This window comes from Haliotis cracherodii, unplaced genomic scaffold, assembly GCF_022045235.1.
Source record: "Haliotis cracherodii isolate W230 unplaced genomic scaffold, xgHalCrac1.p SCAF_11, whole genome shotgun sequence".
NCBI classification, from domain to species: domain Eukaryota; kingdom Metazoa; phylum Mollusca; class Gastropoda; order Lepetellida; family Haliotidae; genus Haliotis; species Haliotis cracherodii.
Window position 1 is genome coordinate 6,313,510 of NW_027266266.1, and position 25,857 is coordinate 6,339,366.

General features: G+C 41.5%; 1 protein-coding gene across 1 annotated transcript; it reads right to left on the minus strand.

Moving 5' to 3' along the window:
* Positions 1-1,807: 1,807 nt before the first annotated feature.
* LOC139456162 (BLOC-3 complex member HPS4-like) lies at positions 1,808-25,854 on the minus strand. The gene is made up of 13 exons (XM_071237715.1): positions 25,838-25,854; positions 24,313-24,412; positions 22,056-22,202; positions 20,930-21,037; positions 20,151-20,282; positions 18,961-19,055; positions 16,425-16,494; positions 15,980-16,004; positions 13,401-14,965; positions 11,232-11,309; positions 8,271-8,328; positions 5,607-5,715; positions 1,808-2,167 (listed from the first exon to the last, which is right to left on the minus strand). Exons 1-13 carry the CDS (start codon positions 25,852-25,854, stop codon positions 1,993-1,995), a joined length of 2,679 nt encoding a protein of 892 aa, XP_071093816.1. The 3' UTR covers positions 1,808-1,992.
* Positions 25,855-25,857: the final 3 nt, after the last annotated feature.

A 25,857-nucleotide genomic window follows, 5' to 3' on the forward strand; every position in this document is an offset into this window, starting at 1 on the left:
AGGTTTCTGGCGTGCCCAAGGGACACAACTCTGCAGAGCAAATCACGGCGCCTTAGGTGACTGGGCCACCCATGCCCCTGTTTAAATAGAGTGTGGGTGAGTGGGATGACCACCGTTTTGGACAGTATTTCAGTTCAAATCAGTGTGTCAGCTTAAACACCAAGAACAGTTTGGTCACCGGCATTTGAAGGTGAACCAGCCATTGTCAGTCAGTGTATCAAATCACCAATACTGCAAGCAGCCCAGGTGGGCCAATTGACAGACAAGTATTTCAATAATACGAAGGTATTTTGGAACCTTAAGCCATTTGGGACCTATTTAATTTCTAATAAAGGGACTGAAATCCATAAACTCGACTGCCATCAACACGATAATGGCAGAAAATCCCTTTCCACTTTTCCTTTGCTTGATGTTTTACATTTTCAACTAAAACCCTGCTTTGTGTTTTAACTGTAAGTTTTCAGTATTTCAGAAATATCAAGACGAGGAACACAAATGGGTTCTATATATTGTACCAAAGTGGGGAATATAACCTTTGACATGATGATTGAAAGAACCACCCTTACACAACATAACAGAAAACTGATGTAAATGACAATACAACGACTGGCGAAGCAGCGCTGACGGAATAAGTGTCCTTCCAATAATTTTCCAGTAAGATAGTCTGAACATTCTATTCTTCTGACTGCTGAATTGTTTGTTTGTTTGTTTGTTGTTTAATGAATGCCACACTCAGCAATATTCCAGCTGTGATTTGTTTGTTTGTTTGTTAGTTATTTAACGCCGACTCAGCAATTTTCCACCTATATGACGGCGGTCTGTAAATAATCGAGTCAACCAGACAATCCATTGATTGACATCATGAGCATCGATCCACGCAATTGGGATATGATGACATGCATCAACCAAGTCAGCGAGCCTGACCACCCGATCCAGTTAGTTGCCTCTTACAACAAGCATAGTCGCCTTTTACGGCAAGCATGGGTTCCTGAAGACCTATTCTACCCCGAATCTTCATTTGTTTGTTATAAATATAATGTCAACATAACTTGATGGAAGAGGTCTATGCATGGGTTGCTGAAGATCTATTCTCTACCCGATCTTCACGGGTTCATTTATATTAGGGAATATGACAGATAACATACGTAAAGTCTACAGGATAAGATGGTTTGTTTGTTGTTTACTGTGGTGCAACAATGTCAAAACCAACATTGTTCCTATTTTCAATCCATTCCTGAGTGTATACTGGCCTAGAAAAATCTGTTCAACCAAAAAACATAACAAATTTTGACAAGTGGGTTTTACATTCAAAGGAATATAGCTGCCCATTTACACAAATTCTCCAACAGTGATCACAGCACAAGGAACAGGTAAGTGTTTATAACTGATGAAAAGACAGAAGGGATGAGGACCTTCTTCGGCACAACTGCAACAACAAATCATATCAGATCCTAACATCGAAATGCTGTATAATTGTATAAAAAGTTGATCACTCATGCTACCTTGTCATTAGTTACATTGCCATTTAAAGATCCACTGCTTATAGTCCTGCTGCCTATGGGAAAAATAATGAACAGCATGTTCTGTAATAAGCAATTAATACACCTTCCAATGAGGTTTCACAGCATATTGTGTTGTGGGGCTGGTGTGTGCTGTGAAACCCATATATTGTGTTGTTAGACCGGTGTATGCTGTGAAACCCATATATTGTGTTCGGCCGGTGTATTCTGTGAAACCCCTATATTGTGTTGTCAGGCCGGTGTATGCTGTGAAACCTATATATTGTGTTGTCAGACCGGTGTATGCTGTGAAACCCCTATATTGTGTTGTCAGGCTGGTGTAAGCTGTGAAACAGATATATTGTGTTGTCGGGCTGGCGTAAGCTGTGAAACCCACAGTGTTGTCAGGCTGGTGTATGCTGTGAAACCCATGAATGGTGCTGCCAGGCCGCTAGTCACTAATCATCAGACTGTCACCACCAGGTGGCAGCACCTACAGCAGCGTGATGTCGTGGTCAGTCTGTAGTTTCTGTGTGGCTACTTGGTCCAGGGTAAACACGATGTCTTTAGGCTGTGGATAGCCCCCAGAGTGGCGCTGTGGTGCATTGAGTTGGAAGAAGGTTTCATGGCTCACTGCCTGATGGCCATACACACTGGCGGTGTGGGATCTGGAACGGTAACCATGCTGGATAGAGCATAACAGGAATTTCATGTGTACAAAATTAACAATCTTTGTACACATTAAGGTCTTACAAAGAACTGGACAAGATGATTCCTCATTGATGTACCAGTAAATATTTGATAAATATCATGAACATTACAGTTACATGGAAACAACTTCCATTAAAAGTCAATTCCAGTTCTCAAAATAATCTTAATTCTACAAGGTGCACTTTCCCCGTTAAACGTCTACTAACTGTCCCATATTTACTGTTGTTTGTCTACTAACTGTCCCATATTTACTGTTGTTTGTCTACTAACTGTCCCATATTTACTGTTGTTTGTCTACTAACTGTCCCATATTTACTGTTGTTTGTCTACTAACTGTCCCATATTTACTGTTGTTTGTCTACTAACTGTCCCATATTTACTGTTGTTTGTCTACTAACTGTCCCATATTTACTGTTGTTTGTCTACTAACTGTCCCATATTTACTGTTGTTTGTCTACTAACTGTCCCATATTTACTGTTGTTTGTCTACTAACTGTCCCATATTTACTGTTGTTTGTCTACTAACTGTCCCATATTTACTGTTGTTTGTCTACTAACTGTCCCATATTTACTGTTGTTTGTCTACTAACTGTCCCATATTTACTGTTGTTTGTCTACTAACTGTCCCATATTTACTGTTGTTTGTCTACTAACTGTCCCATATTTACTGTTGTTTGTCTACTAACTGTCCCATATTTACTGTTGTTTGTCTACTAACTGTCCCATATTTACTGTTGTTTGTCTACCAACTATCTTTTAATTCTGTCAATTATCTCTCATGGTTTTAACTACTAACTACTAACATTTACTAATTGCTGTTCTACAAACTTGCCTTGTGTTAACAACAGCAATGTCTACAAATTGTTCATTGTCTACCATCTACTGACCATACACAACGCCATGACTACTGTTCATGTCAACAAACTGTCTACTCTCTACTCACAGCCCCTACAGATAACAGCCCCTGTCTATTGTTCCACTAATAGCCAAACATCTACTGTTCTGGTCTACTCTCCCCTCAAAGCCCCGTGTCTACTGTTCAGGTCTACTCTTCCCTCAAAGCCCTGTGTCTACTGTTGAGGTCTACTCTCAACCCAAAGCCCTGTGTCTGCTGTTCAGGTCTACTCTCCACTCAAAGCCCTGTGTCTGCTGTTCAGGTATACTCTCCACACAAAGCCCTGTGTCTGCTGTTCAGGTATACTCTCCACTCAAAGCCCTGTGTCTACTGTTCAGGTCTACTCTCAACCCAAAGCCCTGTGTCAACTGTCCAGGTCTACTCTCCACTCAAAGCCCTGTGTCTGCTGTTCAGGTATACTCTCCACTCAAAGCCCTGTGTCTACTGTTCAGGTCTACTCTCCACTCAAAGCCCTGTGTCTACTGTTCAGGTCTACTCTCAACCCAAAGCCCTGTGTCTACTGTCCAGGTCTACTCTCCACTCAAAGCCCTGTGTCTGCTGTTCAGGTCTACTCTCCACTCAAAGCCCTGTGTCTGCTGTTCAGGTATACTCTCCACACAAAGCCCTGTGTCTGCTGTTCAGGTATACTCTCCACTCAAAGCCCTGTGTCTACTGTTCAGGTCTACTCTCAACCCAAAGCCCTGTGTCAACTGTCCAGGTCTACTCTCCACTCAAAGCCCTGTGTCTGCTGTTCAGGTATACTCTCCACTCAAAGCCCTGTGTCTACTGTTCAGGTCTACTCTCCCCTCAAAGCCCTGTGTCTACTGTTCAGGTCTACTCTCAACCCAAAGCCCTGTGTCTACTGTCCAGGTCTACTCTCCACTCAAAGCCCTGTGTCTGCTGTTCAGGTCTACTCTCCACTCAAAGCCCTGTGTCTGCTGTTCAGGTATACTCTCCACACAAAGCCCTGTGTCTGCTGTTCAGGTCTACTCTCCCCTCAAAGCCCTGTGTCTACTGTTCAGGTCTACTCTCAACCCAAAGCCCTGTGTCTACTGTTCAGGTATACTCTCCACTCAAAGCCCTGTGTCTACTGTTCAGGTCTACTCTCCACCGACAGCCCTGTGTCTACTGTCCAGGTCTACTCTCCACCCAAAGCCCTGTGTCTACTGTCCAGGTCTACTCTCCACTCAAAGCCCTGTGTCTACTGTTCAGGTCTACTCTCCACCCAAAGCCCTGTGTCTACTGTTCAGGCACACTTTCAACTCAAAGCCCTGTGTCTACTGTCCAGGTCTACTCTCCACCCAAAGCCCTGTGTCTACTGTCCAGGTCTACTCTCCACTCAAAGCCCTGTGTCTACTGTCCAGGTCTACTCTCCACCCAAAGCCCTGTGTCTACTGTCCAGGTCTACTCTCCACTCAAAGCCCTGTGTCTGCTGTTCAGGTCTACTCTCCACTCAAAGCCCTGTGTCTGCTGTTCAGGTATACTCTCCACACAAAGCCCTGTGTCTGCTGTTCAGGTATACTCTCCACTCAAAGCCCTGTGTCTACTGTTCAGGTCTACTCTCAACCCAAAGCCCTGTGTCAACTGTCCAGGTCTACTCTCCACTCAAAGCCCTGTGTCTGCTGTTCAGGTATACTCTCCACTCAAAGCCCTGTGTCTACTGTTCAGGTCTACTCTCCCCTCAAAGCCCTGTGTCTACTGTTCAGGTCTACTCTCAACCCAAAGCCCTGTGTCTACTGTCCAGGTCTACTCTCCACTCAAAGCCCTGTGTCTGCTGTTCAGGTCTACTCTCCACTCAAAGCCCTGTGTCTGCTGTTCAGGTATACTCTCCACACAAAGCCCTGTGTCTGCTGTTCAGGTCTACTCTCCCCTCAAAGCCCTGTGTCTACTGTTCAGGTCTACTCTCAACCCAAAGCCCTGTGTCTACTGTTCAGGTATACTCTCCACTCAAAGCCCTGTGTCTACTGTCCAGGTCTACTCTCCACCCAAAGCCCTGTGTCTACTGTCCAGGTCTACTCTCCACTCAAAGCCCTGTGTCTACTGTTCAGGTCTACTCTCCACCGACAGCCCTGTGTCTACTGTCCAGGTCTACTCTCCACCCAAAGCCCTGTGTCTACTGTCCAGGTCTACTCTCCACTCAAAGCCCTGTGTCTACTGTTCAGGTCTACTCTCCACCCAAAGCCCTGTGTCTACTGTTCAGGCACACTTTCAACTCAAAGCCCTGTGTCTACTGTCCAGGTCTACTCTCCACCCAAAGCCCTGTGTCTACTGTCCAGGTCTACTCTCCACTCAAAGCCCTGTGTCTACTGTCCAGGTCTACTCTCCACCCAAAGCCCTGTGTCTACTGTCCAGGTCTACTCTCCACTCAAAGCCCTGTGTCTACTGTTCAGGTCTACTCTCCACTGACAGCCCTGTGTCTAATGTTCAGGTCTACTCTCCACTGACAGCCCTGTGTCTACTGTTCAGGTATACTCTCCACTGACAGCCCTGTGTCTACTGACCTAAGCAGGATGTCTGCCATGGTTGGGTTCTGTTGGAAGTAGTGATGTATTTTGGTGGACGTTCCCACAAACTCGTGCGCCGCCCCGGTCACCGACTCCATCACGTTCCCTGCAGACAACAACAACCAACTTCAATACATGGAAGAAACTGTTGTGATTACAAACAGAAGACAGTTGTCACAACCAGCAGGATTTACCCATTGTTCTTTGACTTGTGCACAAAAAACCAGTCCTTCCCTCATAGGAACCGTAAACCAATTTGTAGGCATGAAATCCAACAAATACATAAATTTCCAAATGTCCTAACCATTTAAAGGCTCCAGTTCATTGCCAGGCTGATATCTGATAAAAAAAAAATATGGAATACTCTTGGAGTTACACTCCAGAAACAAAACTATTCTTGTGTCCCCCTGCGACTTGGTGCGGGGATATTGGAGTGTCCCGAACAAAATCATTATGAATTCCAAAATCACCACATTCAATGTATTGATCATCCCACAGGCCAATGTGTCGATCATACCACAGGTCGATGTATCGATCATACCACAGGTCAATATATCGATCATACCACAAGTCGATGTATCGATCATGCCAATGGTCGATGTATCGATCATACCACAGGTCGATGTATCGATAATACCAATGGTCGATGTATCGATCATAGCACAGGTCGATGTATCGATCATACCACAGGTCAATATATCGATCATACCACAAGTCGATGTATCGATCATACCAATGGTCGATGTATCCATCATACCACAGGTCGATGTATCGATAATACCAATGGTCATTGTATCGATCATACCACAGGTCGATGTATCGATCATACCAATGGTCCAAGTATCGATCATACCACAGGTCGATGTATCGATCATACCATAGGTCTATGTATTGATCATACAACAGGTCGATTTATCGATGATACCACAAGTTGATGTATCGATCATACCAATGGTCCAAGTATCGATCATACCACAGGTCGATGAATCGATCATACAATAGGTCAATGTATCGATCATACCACAGGTAAATGTATCGATCTTACCACAGGTCGATGTATTGATCATACCACAGGTCGATGTATCGATCATACCACAGGTCGATGTATCGATCATACCAATGGTCCATGTATCAATCATACCAAGGTCGATGTATCTCGATCATACCACAGGCCGATGTATCTAGTGAGTGAGTGAGTATGGTTTTACACCGCTTTTAGCAATATTCCAGCAATATCACGGCAGGGGACACCAGAAATGGGCTTCACACATTTTACCCATGTCGGGATTTGAACCCGGGTCTTCAGCGTGACGAGCGAACGCTTTAACCACTAGGCTACCCGACCGCCCATCCAATGTATCTATCATACCATAGGTTGATGTATCGATCATACCACAGATCTATGTATCAATCATACCATAGATCTATGTATTGATCATCCCACAGGTTGATGTATCGATCCTACTACAGGTTGATGTATCGATTGTAACACAGGTCGATGTATTGATTATCCCACAGGTCTATGTATCGATCGTACCACAGGTATATGTATCGATCATACCATAGGTCTATGTATTGATCATACCACAGGTCGATGTAGCGATCATACCACAGAACGATGTATCGATCATACCACAGGTCAATGTATCGATCATACCACAAGTCGATGTATCGATCATACCACAGGTCGATGTATCAATCATACCACAGATTGATGTATCGATCATACCAATGGTCCAAGTATCGATCATACCACAGGTTGATGTATTGATCATACCACAGTTTGATGTATCGATCATACCAATGGTCCATGTATCGATCATACCAAAGGTTGCTGTATCGATCATACCACAGGTTGATGTCTCGATCATACCACAGGTTGATGTATCGATCATACCATAGGACGATGTATCGATCATACCACAGTTTGATGTATCGATCATACCACAGGTTGATGTATCGATCATACCAAAAGTTGTTGTATCGATCATCCCACAGGTCAATGTATCGATCATACCACAGGTCGATTAATCGATCATACCATAGGACGATGTATCGATACATTATATATTTATTTTAACGTTACTGGTATTGTGGCTGAAGAAAAAACGCAGTGTATCACAGCATGACTGTCTTATCTTCACCATTGTCACAACAATGTCTACTTGTTGGAGTGAATGAGTGAGTGAGTACGTTTTTTAGCAATATTCCAGCAAATATCATGAGGGGACACCAGAAATGGGCTTCACACAGTGTACCCATGTGGGGATTCGAGCCTGGGTCTTCAGAAACGTATGCATTAAATGAAAAAATAAAATGTATAAAAACAGCTTGTGTAAATACCCAATGAAGCTTTTTCAGCATGCGTACAAAGGAGCTAATTACATGCTAATTTACTTTCCGAGTCAAGCCTATATATTTAGAACAGTAATGTATATCTAAAACATTAAAATGTTCACTAATTTTGGGAAAACCCAATAGAGTGAAGAATAGCTGAGTGAAAAAATATTGGTTACCCAATGAAAAATGTAATAACCCAATTGAAATCAAAACCCTAGAGTAAAAACTCAATGGCTCAATAAGTTATCTGGAGCTCTGCTATCCTGACTGTATCATGCCCGCCCCTGGACACGGGAGGCGCGCTATGAGCTGTAATCTTACCTGAGACATTCCGCGTGAAGGAGTCATAGCGGAGGAAGCTGTAGCTGCCGATGCCCCGCTGCGGAGTAATGACACACTGACTTGGTGAACAAAGGGGTTCAGAGGCACATAGATGACATGACAATGAATCAAATAGAACTCCTTGTCTAGACAAGCGAGTATCATGCCTAATATATGAAAATCTAGCATTTGGCATGACAGTATGAAATGTGTATTCTTATCATGCTCATGATTCTACCAGATAAACTTGGTTGATATTTCTCTGTATTCTAATGACAATGCAAATATTATAGGCACATATTACAGCATCCATTTCGTGATAATGTCATCCATTATCTGATGTCATCCATTGTGTGATGATGTCACATATTGTCTGATGTCATATAATGTGTGATGATGTCATCCATTGTCTGATGTCATCCATTGTGTGATATCATCCATTGTGTGATGTCACATATTGTCTGATGTCATATAATGTGTGATGATGTCATCCATTGTCTGATGTCATCCATTGTGTGATATCATCCATTGTGTGATGATGTCACATATTGTCTGATGTCATATAATGTGTGATGATGTCATCTGTTGTATAATGTCATCCGTTGTGTGATGATGTATTCCATTGTATCCTGTCATCCATTGTAGGATGTCATCATCTAAAATTGCCTTCACAGACTGGTTATGTAACTATTAAAATAAAAGCCCGTAGGTAACAATACGAAATCCTCAAACAGTGCAGTATAGTGATACAAGCTCCACACACCCTATTGTCAGCCAACCAGGAAAGGGTAGTCTAAATTTGGTTATCATCCAAAAGTGGTTCCCACAGGAGATATCGCTTGGGTGAGATCAAGGAATGAAATTGCATCACAATGCTTTGCAGACCATTGGTTACCATGACGTCACACTTAAATGACATCAATAATGGCTCTGCTACTGAAGCTGTTAGAAGTACTTTTTACACTTAAAACACTGCTTATAACTGTCTACAAACTGAAAAAGTTGGAAGAATGATGTTGGATGATAAACAAACATGATAAAAGTGGAAAAACTCCTCGGCAAGCCTTGGAGTTTTGCCACTTTTTTCAACTCGTGTTGATATATTTCATATCAAAAGACACTCGGGTGAGATTCTCTTTTTAAATTTATGGAAACATAAACGCAGAATAAATGCTTGGTGAGCCAGGCAACTGCCATGGAATGAGGTTCAATTTATTTATTGCATCATTATGGTTATGTATTGGCAAAATACTTATTGCAATGTATTGCAATACAGTTATCTGTTTTGTGATAAGTATTGTGATATACTTGGAGCTAAAGTGTTTCACAATGACTGACACTGTTTGTACATGTATACCTTTTTTCTTCTAGTGAGTGAGTGAGTGAGTATGATTTTACGCCGCTTTTAGCAATATTCCAGCAATATCACGACGGGGAACACCAGAAATGGATTCAGCATCTTCCCAAAGCAAGGGAGTTAACTGACTATAAAAGGCTAAGCTGGTATTATGAAGTTACATTTTGGCAGGACTAACAGGTCTATGCATAGTCCAATCAAAATTGCACAACGAAATCAAAATCCGATTCGTAAAAGTCATGCATATTTTGGTCGATTGCAGGATTTGCAAAGCACTGCTTTGTCATCAGATATTTTCTAAATCTTTTCATGTTTCTAATCAAGGTGCTCATGTGCTCTTATACGTGGGGTCGCCTTATACACAGCGATATACGGTATCTATCAGATCGTCTTGACAGAGTGCCGCCATTTTGTTTGAAGCAAATGCAAGTGATACGAGAGGTGGAATCTGATTATAAATAGGAGAGGCATAAAAGGGACATAACTCATAATAGCCACTTGTGGCGCTACAATCGAGCCCAGGAATTCCAGCCTAGTTCAGCAAGGGTGGATACTGAACTTTTTAAGTCAGTTACCTCCCTTGATGTGGATACAGGGGAGATAACAATGTAAGAGAAAAATGACTTCTGTGTTGCCAGTGTTTTGTCAATCAAATTCAAAGCGAAACATCATTTTTTACATTCCCTGAAAATGTCTCTGAGTGACTTGGTCATAGCATGAACTTCCTGAACATTTCCATGTAGTTAAGGTTGATGTAAATCTAATTTGATCATTTTAAAAATACTTTTGCTAAATTTACAACAGAGTCGTCCCTAAAGCAAGCAAGAATTTGTCCCCCAAACTACCTGCCCTTCTTCCATTACCAGTTTGCAGGACACCTTGAGGTAGCTTGAATATTATCGACGAGTGGGAGTTGTTTCTTTCTTATAGGTGAGGTGAGGTGAAATTGGGTTTAATGTCGTGTCCAAAATTATTGCACTAATGTAGCGACGTGCATGTACGTGTATGTGATTGTGTGGCTGCTTGTACTAGTCCAGACTGATGCCGATTTATAGTGCTAGCTCACTGAGATACCATGCTGCAATTTAACATGAATACCCCACTCAGAGACAGTATACTGACTCCGAGCCAACCAGTCCTTGTTTTAGCCCCTTAATGCCGAGCACCAGACAGGGAAACAACAAGTACCATTTTTTAACGTCTTTTGGTATGACGCGGCTGGGGATCGAACCCCGGACCTTCCGCTCTCCGAACAGACGCTCTACCACTAGACCATGGAGGCGGTCCATTTGTGAATGAAATTTTGTGAAGATTTTATAGTAAACAAGACAATATATGTTTAACCCAATATACCGGAACACAGAAAAAATGTTGCAGTATGTTTACTCTGACATCATCCATTGTAGAGTTGTGTCATGAATTGTTCACAGTTGAACATGTACAAACAGAGCGCTGTCGAAAATTAAGAAGTTTTCTATTTGCAATATCTAGAAACATTATGCGCTTTTGAATTTGATTATCAGACAAATGGACATTTTTTCACATTGAATTTGAATTTTATTCCGTTCTAAGATCATGGAGATGACACAGGAAGAAAGACTCACCTCTTCTGAGCTGTGTGACTCAAGGCTTTCCTTCACTTCATAGTCCAGCTCAGCGAGATGCGGCAGAGAGCCACGCCACTGTTTGAAAGAATGAAGGTCAATCAATCTGGACCCCCAAAACAGTAATGCATAGACCTCTTCCATCAAGTTATGTTGACATCAACCACATCATATTTATAACAAACAAATGAAGATCCGGGATAGAATAGGTCTTCAGGAACCCATGCTTGCCGTAAAAGGCGACTATGCTTGTCGTAAGAGGCAACTAACTGGATCGGGTGGTCAGGCTCGCTGACTTGGTTGATGCATGTCATCGATCACAGTTGCGTGGATTGATGCTCATGATGTCAATCGCTGGATTGTCTGGTCCAGACTCGATTATTTACAGACCGCCGTCAAATAGCTGGAATATTGCTGAGTGTGGCATTAAACAACAAACAAATCAAACAAACAAACAAATGCCTTAAAGCCACTTTTGGAGTAAACCAGTTTTTCCATATTTCAATGAAAATCAGCAATGTTACAAACAATCGCAGTAAAATCAGATCCAAGCAACCTTCAAGACAGGGTTAGCCAGAACTTCACACAGAGATGTCATATCAGAGTAAGAGATCCAATTTTAATGAGATGGTTTTACCAAGGCGATAAACCTTGTGATTGTTATATGACAGCAAATTTCCTCAACTCAATCGGTTCTGATTAATTTTCAAATTTAGCTGATAAAGTCCAAGGACAAAAAATAATGTTTTTGTTGTAAAACCAGAGTCAATTTACTTTTTCCAAATATTTCAACCAACCCCCCACCAGAATATCCAATAGTGTGTCCCTTATGATTGTTATCAGTCTAACCCATGAAGATTACAGTTAAAACGGGTCTCCAGCAACCTATGCTTGTCTAACCCGTGAGGATTACAGTTAAAACGGGTCTTCAGCAACCCATGCTTGTCTAACCCCTGAAGATTACGGTTAAAACGGGTCTCCAGCAACCTATGCTTGTCTAACCCCTGAAGATTACGGTTAAAACGGGTCTTCAGCAACCCATGCTTGTCTAACCTTTGAAGATTACGGTTAAAACGGGTCTCCAGAAACCTATGCTTGTCTAACCCATGAAGATTACGGTTAAAACGGGTCTCCAGCAACCTATGCTTGTCTAACCCATGAAGATTACGGTTAAAACGGGTCTTCAGCAACCTATGCTTGTCTAACCCGTGAGGATTACAGTTAAAACGGGTCTTCAGCAACCCATGCTTGTCTAACCCCTGAAGATTACGGTTAAAACGGGTCTCCAGCAACCTATGCTTGTCTAACCCCTGAAGATTACGGTTAAAACGGGTCTTCAGCAACCCATGCTTGTCTAACCTTTGAAGATAACGGTTAAAACGGGTCTCCAGAAACCTATGCTTTTCTAACCCATGAAGATTACGGTTAAAACGGGTCTTCAGCAACCCATGCTTGTGTAACCCGTGAGGATTACAGTTAAAACGGGTCTTCAGCAACCCATGCTTGTCTAACCCCTGAAGATAACGGTTAAAACTGGTCTTCAGCAACCTATGCTTGTCTAACCCGTGGAGATTATGGTTAAAAGTGGGCTTCAGTAACCCATGCTTGTCTAACCCATGAAGATAACGGTTAAAACGGGTCTTCAGCAACGTATGCTTGTCTAACCCATGAAGATAACGGTTAAAACTGGTCTTCAGCAACCCATGCTTGTCTAACCCGTGAAGATTACAGTTAAAACGGGTCTTCAGCAACCCATGCTTGTCTAACCCATGAAGATTACGGTTAAAACTGGTCTTCAGCAACTCAGGCTTGTCTAACCCGTGAAGATTACAGTTAAAACGGGTCTTCAGCAACCCATGCTTGTCTAACCCATGAAGAATACAGTTAAAATGGGTCTTCAGTAACCAATGCTTGTCCAACCCCTGAAGATTAAAGTTAAAATTGGTCTTCAGCAACCGATGCTTGCCATAATAGGCGCCTAACGGAAACGGGACTCTCAGACTTGGTTAAAGCATGTCATCGTATCCCATTTGCAAAGATTGATGCTCATGATTGATTGTCTGGTTCAGACTCAAGTTATTAACAGGCCGCTGTCACATAGCTGGAACACTGCCGAGTGCGGCGTTAAACAACAAACAAACATATCAACCAGTTACATGTTCCACCTACCAACTCGGAAACCAGCGGCTTGTCACACTTGACCCCCTTCTCTAGCAGCAGCAGCAGTAACATTTCTGAATGACCTTGAACATACAGGGTAAGGTCAACCAGTCCATCAGTCTCTGCCATCCAGCTCCCGCTCATCTCACCCTCGCTCGGCGAGTAAGAGGAGGACACATAACTCTCCGAACTGGCAACAAAGTTCACATTTTTTACCTCTGTAGATATGGATGGTGACTTCCATGGCCACCCTGTATTTTGGTCTGTTATAGAAACATTCTGGTCATCTGTGAACTCCAGAGTTTCCTTGTGAGAAGACATGCCATCATCAGACACAGACGAAACCGTTCCACCGCTTCGTCCAAAGGGTTTATCTTCACAGGAGAGAGGAGTAACTGCATCATTCTCGGAGTCTGTCACTCCTGCTGGTTCAGACGGGTTTACACCAGTTCTTGTCACATGACCTCCATCCTCTGCTATGTACTCATCACTTGTACAGCTAAGTGCCAAGTGTGGAGTATTGCTAATGTCAGGTGAACCAGTCGATACTGAATCCTGTTTCAAACTGTTTTGAAGTTCAGACACTTTTTCTTTATCTCTATCTAATTCAGTTTGCACTAAGATTTCCGACTCTTCTTGTCTATCACTTGAATGATGTCCTGAATCTAATTCATTAAGTGCTTCAATTTCAGATTCAGATTTGGAGGTAGTCTCTGAACTGTGATTTACGAAGTCTACATTACTAGAGTCAGTTTCAACCTTACTTCTGTCTTCTTCGGTTAGATTTGGATCTTCAGAAGATGCTGTAGGGGATATATCAGATGCTGCCTTGCTTGTGTCTTCTTCAATGACACTGATGTAAGTTTCTTTTTGAGAAGCACAGTCTTCTTTGTCACTAGACCTATCAGAAATAACATCTGCTCCCTGAACAGGTTTGTCACTGTCAACAACATGACCTTCAAAACCGACAACAGCAGAATCTTCCAAAAACAGCCCATCGTCAGTTGATTTTCCGTCTCGAGAATTGTCATCCATGTCTTTATTTGCACCACTTTCATCCTCAGAGAAAGACTTTCGGATTCCATTGAATCTTTTGATGTCACTATCCTTTTCCGTCCTGACATCTGAATCTGAACAACTTACAACTTTTTGTGCACCAGGTGATCCATCGTCTTTGGGAGTTGTTTCCCCGGATTTATTCAGAGTTATTTCCCCTTCAAGTTTCACGTGAGGAGAATTTTCTTGAGATTTCATTTTTGTATTTATCACTTTATTTGTTTCTAGAGATTCTGGTTCACTATCAAAATCTGTATTTCCCCCACTCAAAATCCTCTGCACTACATCTTTCAGCGGAGGCGGTAGTGCCGGTGGAGAGGCACTGTGACATTGCAGAGTAGGTACAGAAGCAAGATCGGAAGGCATCAGAGCCTTTGTGTCAAGGAACAGAAATTGTCTGTTGCTGGATGGTCCGGGTTTGGACCTGAGTGAGGTCTGTCTGCGCCCACTCATTCTGCTGTATTCCTGTGAAGGCAGGAAGACTCTCAGGAGACGCAGACCTCCCGGTAACTCGAAATCTGAAATAATATTAAACCTACTGAAAAACTATTGAGACATTCCCCAGTGGGAATTCTGTGTCAGGATATAGAATCCCAGCAACCCATGCCAGTTGTAAGAGGCGACATACGCATGGGGTGGTCACACTGATCACAACCTAACTCCACCCTTAGCTTTATCCCAGCTATATGGATTGCATTTTGTTTGTTTGTTGTTTACACCACACTCAGCAATATTCCAGCTATATGACGGTGGTCTGTAAATAATCGAGTCAGGACGAGACAATCCAGTGATTGACATCATGAGCATCAATCCACGGAATTAGGATACAATGACATGGATCACCCGATCCCGTTTGTCGCCTCTTATGACAAGCGTACCCCGCATCTTCATGGGTCGGATTGCATTTTGACCGGTGTCATTGAAATGTATTTTATTAAATCATCATGGAGCTGAAAAAAATATGTCAAAGTAAGTGAGTGAGTGAGTGACTGTGTTAGGTTTAATGCCGCTTTTAACAGTATTCCAATCATATCACGGCATGTCAGCTTAATGTGGGAGGAAAGCTCGAGGTGATGCAGGTCTTAGACGTTTACCACTTCGGTGAAACCCACGAGCACAGGTATGGTGCTGACAAACCTAGAGACATAATCGGGGCGAACCGGGATTCGAACACACAATCATAGGTTTCTGGTGTGCCCAAGGGACGCAACTCTGCTCAGCTAATCTTGGCGCCTTAGACGACTGGGCCACCCGTGCCCCCGTCAAATTAAGTGAGAAACGGTGATTGTTGAACATTTTACAGATGAAGTCTTTGAAATGCATTTAGAAGTGATACACATTTGGAAGAGAATTTATGGATGTTAACTTCTTTATAATGAGGAACACAACGTTTCAGAGTACATACTTACTCCTTCATCATACTCTGACACGTTGTGTTCCTCATAATAAAGAAGTTGACATCCATAAATTCTCTCCCTTATTTTACAGATGATTGGCTACATCTAAATGTTGTCTTACTTAATGTGTCTTACCAGGTTTTATTTCTTGGCATGGCAGCTACAACAGAATGGATAAAAAGAGAAATTATAATGTTTAAATGGTTAATTCACAAAACAACCCAACAATTTAGCCTTACACAAACAACACGAGACAAACAAACAACGCTGGGCAAACATATGGAATAGGCTACGATGAGCCTCTCATCACACTGAGACACAATCTGACAGAGGTTTGTCCTTATATCCCAAGGATTTAAGAAAAATATGGTGAGTGGGGGTTGTTAAGTGTACAATTAGACACTGCAGGGAGAATAAACCATGATACGGTCGTCCAATTTACATCATCAAGTTGCGAGTGCATGTTTGAATTTCCAGAAATGATTTCATGATAGAACAATGTTTTATCGTGAAATAAACCATGCTTCATTCTTCATTGTTCTTTGTGAGTTATCACATACTTTCTCATACTTGAACATACATGATTCTGTTGAGGCTTGAGAAGGAGAAGTCTCTTTGTGACATCTGGAGACAGTTGTGTGGACAACACTCTGTGTGAAACAACAACAGCGATGGATCATTACTTCAAACAAAGACCTGGGTTGGACGTTATAGGCCATTTCAAAACATTTCACAATGTATAAAACAAAGGGATAAAACACGCTATCAGTCAGCCCAGTGTAAACAACCAACAAGTGAAACAAATGTCATATATGGGATAACACTTTCTTAGAAACATAGTTTGTTTGTTTATTTGTTGTTTAATGCCACACTCAGCAATATTCCCTCTATGACGTCAGTCTGTAAATAATCAAGTATGGACCAGACAATTCAGTGATTGATATCATGAGCATCGATCAACGCAATTGGGATCGATGACATGCATTAACCAAGTCAGCGAGCCTGACCACCCAATCTTGTTAGTCGCCTCTTATGACAAGCATAGTCGCCTCTTACGGCAAGCATGGCTTGTTGAAAAGTCTCAGAAAAGAAGCGGTGTCGACAGCCAGTCGACCGATGCAGATCAGTCGAGTGGATCTGCCAAACCCTCAAAGTCTGGCCAACGACTTTCGATTGGTTGACATACAATGAGGATTTGCAGATTTTATTGTTTTCAGTAGCTAGTCGTATATTGAATCTTGATTGACTGTCATTTTGCTTTCTGTGACGATGGATATCAAATTTATTTATGGTCAATAATTAAGTACAGATGAAAAAAGTATTTAAATAACTATTGCTATCAACGATATTTTAGGATTTGTGATTATATTATCTGTCTTGTTTTTAAATAATCTTTAGTTTAAAAAAAACCTTTTCCCGTGAGGTCACGTGATAACCAAATATGGGATAATAGTCTTGATCCAAATGTTACAACGCGTACACTTGAGCAGACTCAGGAATATAACTCATGAATATTGATTACACCGTTCACTACGTTAACAGATGGTTATTATAACAGAAACAAATGTATGTTTTCCATGTATATCTAAAATGATATTATTTGTTATTAATTGTCCGGTGAATTAAACAATTTAAATTGAAACAATTCATAATTCATCATATTATGAATACGTAACAACTTGTAATGTGTGTGAAAAGTCGTACTAAAATACGCTATTTGAAGGGGACGTGGCCTAAATGCAAATGTCCGATTGGGATTTTAAATTTTCCGGACCCCTGCTGAAAACCTATTCTTCCCCGGATCTTCACAAGTCTCTTAGAAATGTACAGATTCCAGTACTTTTGGGGGTTGAGTCCCATCTGGGATTCGAACCCACACTGCCAGAATAAGGCACCTAATCACGAGCACTCAAAGTCAGAGATCTAACTGGGACTCAAGAAAAAATAGTACTAGAATCTGTACTTTACTTAGAAAGTGTTATCCCAAAACTAACTTTTGTTACATCTGACATCTCTCTAAATGGCATTGCGTTTTCATAACAAAACAATGAGTGTGGTCTCCCATGAACCACAGATTTCTGGATAAACTGATTCAGCATCACAAAAATTACCCCTTGCCAGGTTAGCTACAGAAGTAGGTTCAGCAGCACATCCAAACATCTTACCAACCAATCAAACATGGAGATGAGGAAAAAGGAGTGAGTGAGTAGGGTTTAACGCCGCTTTTAACAGTATTCCAGTTATATCGCGGCGTGTCAGCTTAATGTGGGAGGAAAATGCCGAAGTGATGCAGGTCTCAGACATTTACCACTTCGGTGAAACCCACGAGCACAGGTATGGTGCTGACAAACCTAGAAACATAATCGGGGCGAACCGGGATTCGAACCCACAATCATAGGTTTCTGGCGTGCCCAAGGGACGCAATTCTGCAAAGCGCCTTAGACGACTGGGCCACCCATGCCCCTAAGGAAAAAGGAAATGTGTAAGGATGGAGGACAGTAAAGAGATTTTTTGGGGCTTTCTTTCACTTGTCAGTCAGTTTCTCACTTACTCCACCATAATCATTGGGACTGGCTGCCATGTTGTTTATAACAAAACCCAACATTGAGGCTGGTTTGTAACTTGCACTCGAAGTTGTCTGTTACGCTACGCAGCAATTCAAAATGGCTGATGAAAATCAAGGGCAGGTTATCTGAGATTGCGAGAACCAGGATCCAGGGGTTAGAGTAGGTTTATTGAAATGTGAGCCCTGGCAATATAGAGGATGAAAAAGTAGACACAATTTATGGATAACAAGTCTTGCTAGACAATGGTATAAGGATCTATATCGAAACATCACGTTTTACAGTATTACAGATGTTGTTATCAATAAAATTATCACCCGTCAACTTCTAAGTAATGCCTATCAAACAATTTGATGTAGGGGATGTATCAACATTGCAAAGACAAGCATGGACTTTGTCATTCTAATGATTGTGTGTGGGGGGGTGTTTGTTTCTAATGCTGCACTCAGCAGTATTCCAGCTATTTGACGATGGTCTCTAAATAATCGCGTCTAGACCAGACAATCCAGTGACTGATAATGCCAGCACCGAACATGATTATCCACAACGTACTTGCTCTTGTAGAGCAGGGCTCCCCCTATGACCCCGTTCTGTCGGTGACAGCGTTGCAGGATGTGTGAAGCATGGAGGAACGTCTTGCAGTAGCTCTGATTGGACAAGCAAAAGAGTTATTATTAACATGTGACAATGTGATACCAATCAGTTATACTGATGTATTCTGTATTTTGAGGATGTTAGCATTGTGTGTTGTGTTAGCCATTTGAATTTCCTTCTTTAGGACATACCATATACTACTCAAAATATGACTATAGTTAATCTGTCATGGCATGATTCTAACCTTTTCTAACAGAATCCCCACGACCAGCATAGAATGCTAGGGATCAATTCTAACCCAGAATTCCCACCACTAACAAAGGTTGCTGGGGACCTATTCCAATCCAGAATTCCCGCGACCAGAATAGGTTTCTGGGGATCTATTCTAACCCGGAATCCCCACGACCAGCATAGGTTGCTGGGGACCTATTCTAACCCGGAATCCCCATCACCAACAAAGGCTGCTGGGGACCTATTCTAACCCAGAATTCCCGTAGCCAACATAGGTTGCTGGGGACCTATTCAAAGACAGAATCCCCACGACCAGCATTCGTTGCTGGGGACCTATTCTAACCTGAAATACCCACGACCAGCAAAGGTTGCTGGGGACCTATTCTAACCTGGAATACCCACGACCAGCATTCGTTGCTGGGGACCTATTCTAACCCAGAATCCCCTCGACCAGCATAGGTTGCTGGGGATCTATTCTAACCCGGAATCCCCACAACCAGCATTCGTTGCTGGGGACCTATTCTAACCCAGATACCCACAACCAGCATTCGTTGCTGGGGACCTATTCTAACCCAGAATCCCCACGACCAACATAGGTTGCTAGGGACCTATTCTAACCCAGATACCCACAACCAGCAAACATTGCTGGGGACCTTTTTTAACCTAGAATCTCCACAGGGCCAATTTCCAAAGAGGCATAATGACTGTCTCACAATCGTGACAGTTCATGCATAAAAAGAAACAGCTGCAGAAAGCAGAAAATTACTGACAACTTTTGTACATTACAATGTCAACATAAATAATGATTATTTCAGATTTGTGTGTGTTACAATACGGTGAAACAAGTTTAAACATGCTTACTCCAGCCCTAGATGCAACACTGTTTTAATTCTGGCACAGTGCCAGTGCTCAAGTACCTTTGACAGTTGAATGTCTGGCAATATCTGAAACGCCTGTGACACCAGATCTCCGTAGACCTGACAAAAGGGTAGGTACATCTCCCATACCTTCGCTAGTTCAGCTGGAAAACTTTGAGGATTTTTACATCGCTGAAAAAGTGGATATGGACAAACACTTAAACCACCAGGCTATGCAAATGGACTGAGGAAAATAGGAAGGAAAGGTTGTTTGAACCTGAAGTCAATACAAGGAGTAACACCTCTCTTTTACTACCATGACAGGATCTTGGTGCGATGCAACAGTATTAAAAACTTTCTTCAGCAATATTCCAGCATTATTACGACAGTCTGCAAATAATCCAATCTGGACCAGACATACCAAAGATTGATACCATGTGCAACCACCCACACTATTGGCGTAAGACCAAATCATGAAGCCTGGCCAGCCAATCAATTCCATTGCCTCTCCTCTCCAACTCCAGCATCAGGTGCTGAGGACCTGTTCTAACCCAGAATCCACACAAGTACACAATTTAGACGCCTCTTACAACCAGCATTGGGTGCTGGGGACCTGTTCTAAGGCGAAATTACCACTGGGGTCTTCCAAACACGCTAAATGAAAGTTGTGAAATTTTAATAAAATTATACAAAAATGATGTGAACAGAATAGGATAACTTCAAAGTCTTTGAAACAAAAAATATGTCACATAAAAAAATGCATTAAATTACCTTTATCGTAACTTTGAAAAGAAATTGTGGCCATCAATGTTGAGCTAGTAGCCTTCCAGGTTACCTACCTGCCTCAGAGCTTCCAAGCTGCCTTGGAAGAAAACAAACACTTTCCACACAAACTCAAAATGGCGAGTGATGAAGTCGTCCGGGATGAACAAGTCACAACCAAGGGCCTGACCAAACAAAGGGGTAACAGATTATAACTCATGATAGTGAATATGTCATAATTCTATTGAATAATCTTAAGTAAAAAAATTTGAAATGTCCACAAAATACATGACCAAGTGTTTGAAATATGTTGTTCTTTAATTCCATAGTGAGTGAGCTGGGTTTAACACCGTTTTGAACAGGTTTGTTTGTTTGTTGTTTAACGCCGCATTTAGCAATATTCCAGCTATATGACAGCGGTCTGTAAATAATTGAGTGTGGACCAGATAATCCAGTGATTGACATCATGAGCATCGATCCACGCAATTGGGATATGATGGCATGCATCAACCAAGTCAGCGAGTCTGACCACCCGATACCATTAGTGGTCTCTTACGACAAGCATAGTCACCTGCTTTGAACAGTATTCCAGTTATATCACAACATGTCAGCTTAATGTTGGAGAAAAGCCTTAAGTGAAACCTACGAGCACCATTATGGTACTGAGTGAGTGAGTGATCTGGGTTTAACACCGCTTTTAACAGTATTAAGGTTATATCGTGCCGTATCAGCTTAATGTGGGAGGAAAGCCCAAAGTGGTGCAGGTCTCAGACGTTTACCACTTCGGTGAAATCCACGAGCACAGGTATGGTGCTGACAAACCTAAAAACATAATCGGAGCGAACCGGGATTCGAACCCACAATCATAGATTTCTGGCGTGCCCAAGAAGATGCAACTCTGCACAGTAAATCGTGGCGCCTTAGACAACCGGGCCCCCCGGGCCCCCAGTTATAGTACTGACAACCTATGAACATGATCCGGACGAACTAGGATTTGAAACATGATCATACGAAGATGCAACTTTTCACAGTGAATGGTGGCACCATAAGACGACTAGGCCACCCATGCCCCCTCTATAATTCAAAGGTCCTGTGCACTGAACATACATTTCAACTAACCTGATGAGACCATGTTTGCTCTGAGGAACATTCAAGTTATGACAAATTTTCTATTATCAAATTAAGTAAACTATTGATACTTACAATGGTGAAATCTCCATGACGTTGTGTGGCAAACTTCTCCGATAAAAGTTTGATGACTTTGGGGGTAGATTGTGGAAGACAATGAAAGAAAAAATCTGATATCCCAATAAGTTTTCCCACCAGCGCACACTGGTTGTCAACGCTCACCTGTGAGAGAGAGAAAGAGTGTGTGAGTGAGTGAGTGAGAGAGAAAGAGAGAGGGGGGGGGGGGGGGGGGTAAAGGAGGACTGGCATATGCATCCTCTATATCTCCAAGGCTCGCATTTCGGTAAACATTTCGGTAACCTACATGAATCCCTATCGTAATCAATAAGACTGGATGCCATGTTGTTGCTATTGTCATATTGTTGATATTGGCAGAGTAATTTATTGTCACACAATGTTTGTATTACATTGTTTCTATACAGATTCAGTAGAGCTCATTGCATTGTATTTGAACAATGATTATTTGTCAAGAATGTGGTACTATATAATGTAAGTAGTGGAGAGGAAGTTCTTATAATCAGATGCTCAAGTTATCTGAAAACTTCCGGAATAACATGGATGGACATCAAGCGTAACAGAAACATGTGGAATATTCTGTAATGTTCTTGTGACACTGGACTGGTCTGGCGCTGTGTGGAAAGTGCTGGAAGCTAGTTGAACTATTTATGTGTATACAGGCGCATGCCACATTTCATCTGACATTACATCAAGACCAGTTTTTGTGTGAAGATGCTTTTCACCCTGGGGTTCACAGCCAAGGCCTATCTTGGAAGCTGTTGCAGCGAGGTGATTCTTTCTCCTGCCATAGTCATTTCCACTGCTCTCACATTTTATACTGCCATTGAATAATGAACTACCACTCTATTGTGAACTGCCATTGTATTTTCTGTGCACTAATTTGCATTAATTTGTAAACCTAGTTAACTTTGTAACACATTGATGACTGTATACCATTGTTATTTGTTTGTTGGTTTCACACTAAATTCTTTTACACACAGATTTCATGGTTAACATATTGTTTCAATTTGGAAATCAACGCGTAACAATATCACTAACCCAACATTAAGGTTGGTTTGTAACTCGCATTGTGATTGGTACGTTAAACTCAGCATGGTGTATCTAGATGATGAAGCACTCAACAAATTGCATATACCTGTAGGTGGTAAATCTAACACTGAGGCGAAGTGCCACATGTAGGCAGTTGTCTGAAGGTGTGAATCATTGTAAAATCAGCAAACTCAGAAATGTGACGTTCAATCTCATTAAAATCAGACCTTAGTTCTCGCTACCCCTAAACAAAGATCTGAAGACATCCCATTAGGGGTCACGTCAGAACGACCTTTCATCCGACTTATCAGAGCTTTGCTTACCAGATTATGAAAGTGACAGTCGGAATGTGATTTCTAATCATGCAACCTCGAAAACTTTAACACTGGGTATTCTGAACAATAGTTACGGGTTAAACGACAGAATCCATATAGTCTAGACCATCTATTAGCCATTCCAGAATGTTCTTTTGTTCAGGTTTCAAATTTGTAATCGAGAATTTGTCAAAATATGTTTCGAAGTGTAGTCGCCAATTTGAAATTAGTGCCGTAAAGCACGAGAAAGCTCCCTTCTGATTGGTCAATCCATTGGCCGGTCAAAGTTCCCGCAAGGTCGGTCAGACGTGACCCGTAATGGGATGTCCTCAGATCTTTGTTCAGGGGAAGCGAGAACTAAGATTTGATTTTAATGAGATTGTGTGACGTTTGAATATGTCTCCCTTTAATAATGGCCGATTAGAATACCAGGGTCAAATGATGTAATCCATTGTTGGTGATATATTTCCAGGCCTCTGTTGTTTTCTTCACTTATATAACAATTGCTTGCTTCTTGTTTGCTCTTAATTGCAGTATTGAGGGATACTGTCATGACAAAATCTTTCTTTATTAGCTATGACTGTCAGTAATGGCTTCTGCAAATGAGGTAAGCCTCGCTGACTGGGTTGATACATGTCATTGTATCCCAATTTCGAGGATCAATACTCATGATGTCAGTCACTGGATTGTCTGGTCCAGATTCGATTATTTACAGACCACCATCATATAGCTGGAATAATGCTGAATGTGGAGTTATACAAAAACAAACAAACAAACATACTTAACTTTATATTCTAAAACAATTTAAATTGATGAAGCACATGCAAATGCTGTATGTCTTGATGTCTATCAAGGAATAACAACATCATCATCATCATCATCATCATCATCATCACATCTGGTGGCTATACCGTGTTCGGGTAGAAGTAGATAATGGCATCCTTCAAGTCATCCTCTTCTCGTTTCAGCACATTGTGGTCGTATATGAAGAAACTGCAGATCTCATTTCCTCTGTTAAATATCAAAAATGATAAAAGCAAGGATAGATTTTATATTTCATGTGTGCCACAGGGCACTCACAAAAAATTTAGATGTGCTCTTTGGAAAATAAGTGTGGCAATGAAAATACTTTAAATCCATATTCAAACTTGGTGTATTTTATTTTACTATGACCAGTATGAGCTAGAGATCTTGTCCATCAATGATCATTTTGCCACCTGGTGTTTTACAATTATTTTCCACTGAGCCTCGGTTGCTGAGTGGGTTAGATCACTGAATTAGTGTGCTGGAGATTAGGTGCCTCACTCTAAGAGTGTGGGTTTGAATCCCGGATGGGAATCAACCCCCCAAAAGTACTAGGATTTGTACTTCACTGAGAAAGTGTGATCCCAAATATAAAATTTGGTATATTTTCCTTTAAATACACAATCACGCGACCAAAGTTGGTAATTATCGAAAAATTATCATTGACCTAACTAAAAATACCAGTTTTGTAATATTTCATGCATAACAAAAATAATTCTTCATTGTCATCATTTAATTCTGTGACAGAACAGGTTAAGAACGGATGATTTACCGTTTCACAACAATGACATAATGTGTGTCAAAGATGCTTGCTTCATGCATTCTTCATTTCATGTTACATTCGCCCTTAGCCTAAGGCTTAGGTTTAACTCTATGTATAAGTTCAATGTTCTCGACTTGATTTTATTGCTCGCTAAAAAGGGGTGCAGGCTAAAACGGCACCTCACCTATGTCTTGATAACGGGCCACAGAAAGTCAGGTACACACACATATGTACGATGGGTCCATTGGTCACAGTTGTCACATGATATAGCAGCTTGATTTTTTCAGACATTCTTCTCGCATGCAACACATCGAAGGGCCATTGTGAATAATTTTGATCTGACATCACCATTTTAGGCCTCTTAAATACGTTTTAGCTTGACATTAAGTTAAATTTGATAAAGGTACTTAAAACTTCGAAGCCTATAGGTTTTTCACAATAAGTTACCTGAGCCTCCCAAACAGAGTCGGCCAGTAAATTTGTGTAGAGGCTAATTTCTAATGTTAACTTGTTTTAACATTTCACAATTATTGGTGTTTGCAAGTTCTCAATCCAAGTTAAATTTCATTTATTTTACCAAGGTAAAAACATAAGGTGCCGTTTTTGCGAGGCAATAGTAGCCGTTTTCGCTGGAGGCGAAGTGACGTTTTCGCCAATTGGTGCCGTTTTGCCGAGGTGCCGTTTTAGCTATAACCCCTAAAAAGTCATGTTTTAGATGCTATGTGACACTGTCAGTTGCATTTGTTTGTTTTACTTGCAACAAAACAACTGAAATATTACATCACACTAAATGAAATCAATTACAATAAAGCCCTTAATCAACATAAAGCAAAACATAACATTTTCTAACATCGTAAGTTTGGACACACCTGTTTAAGTCGGCCATTTT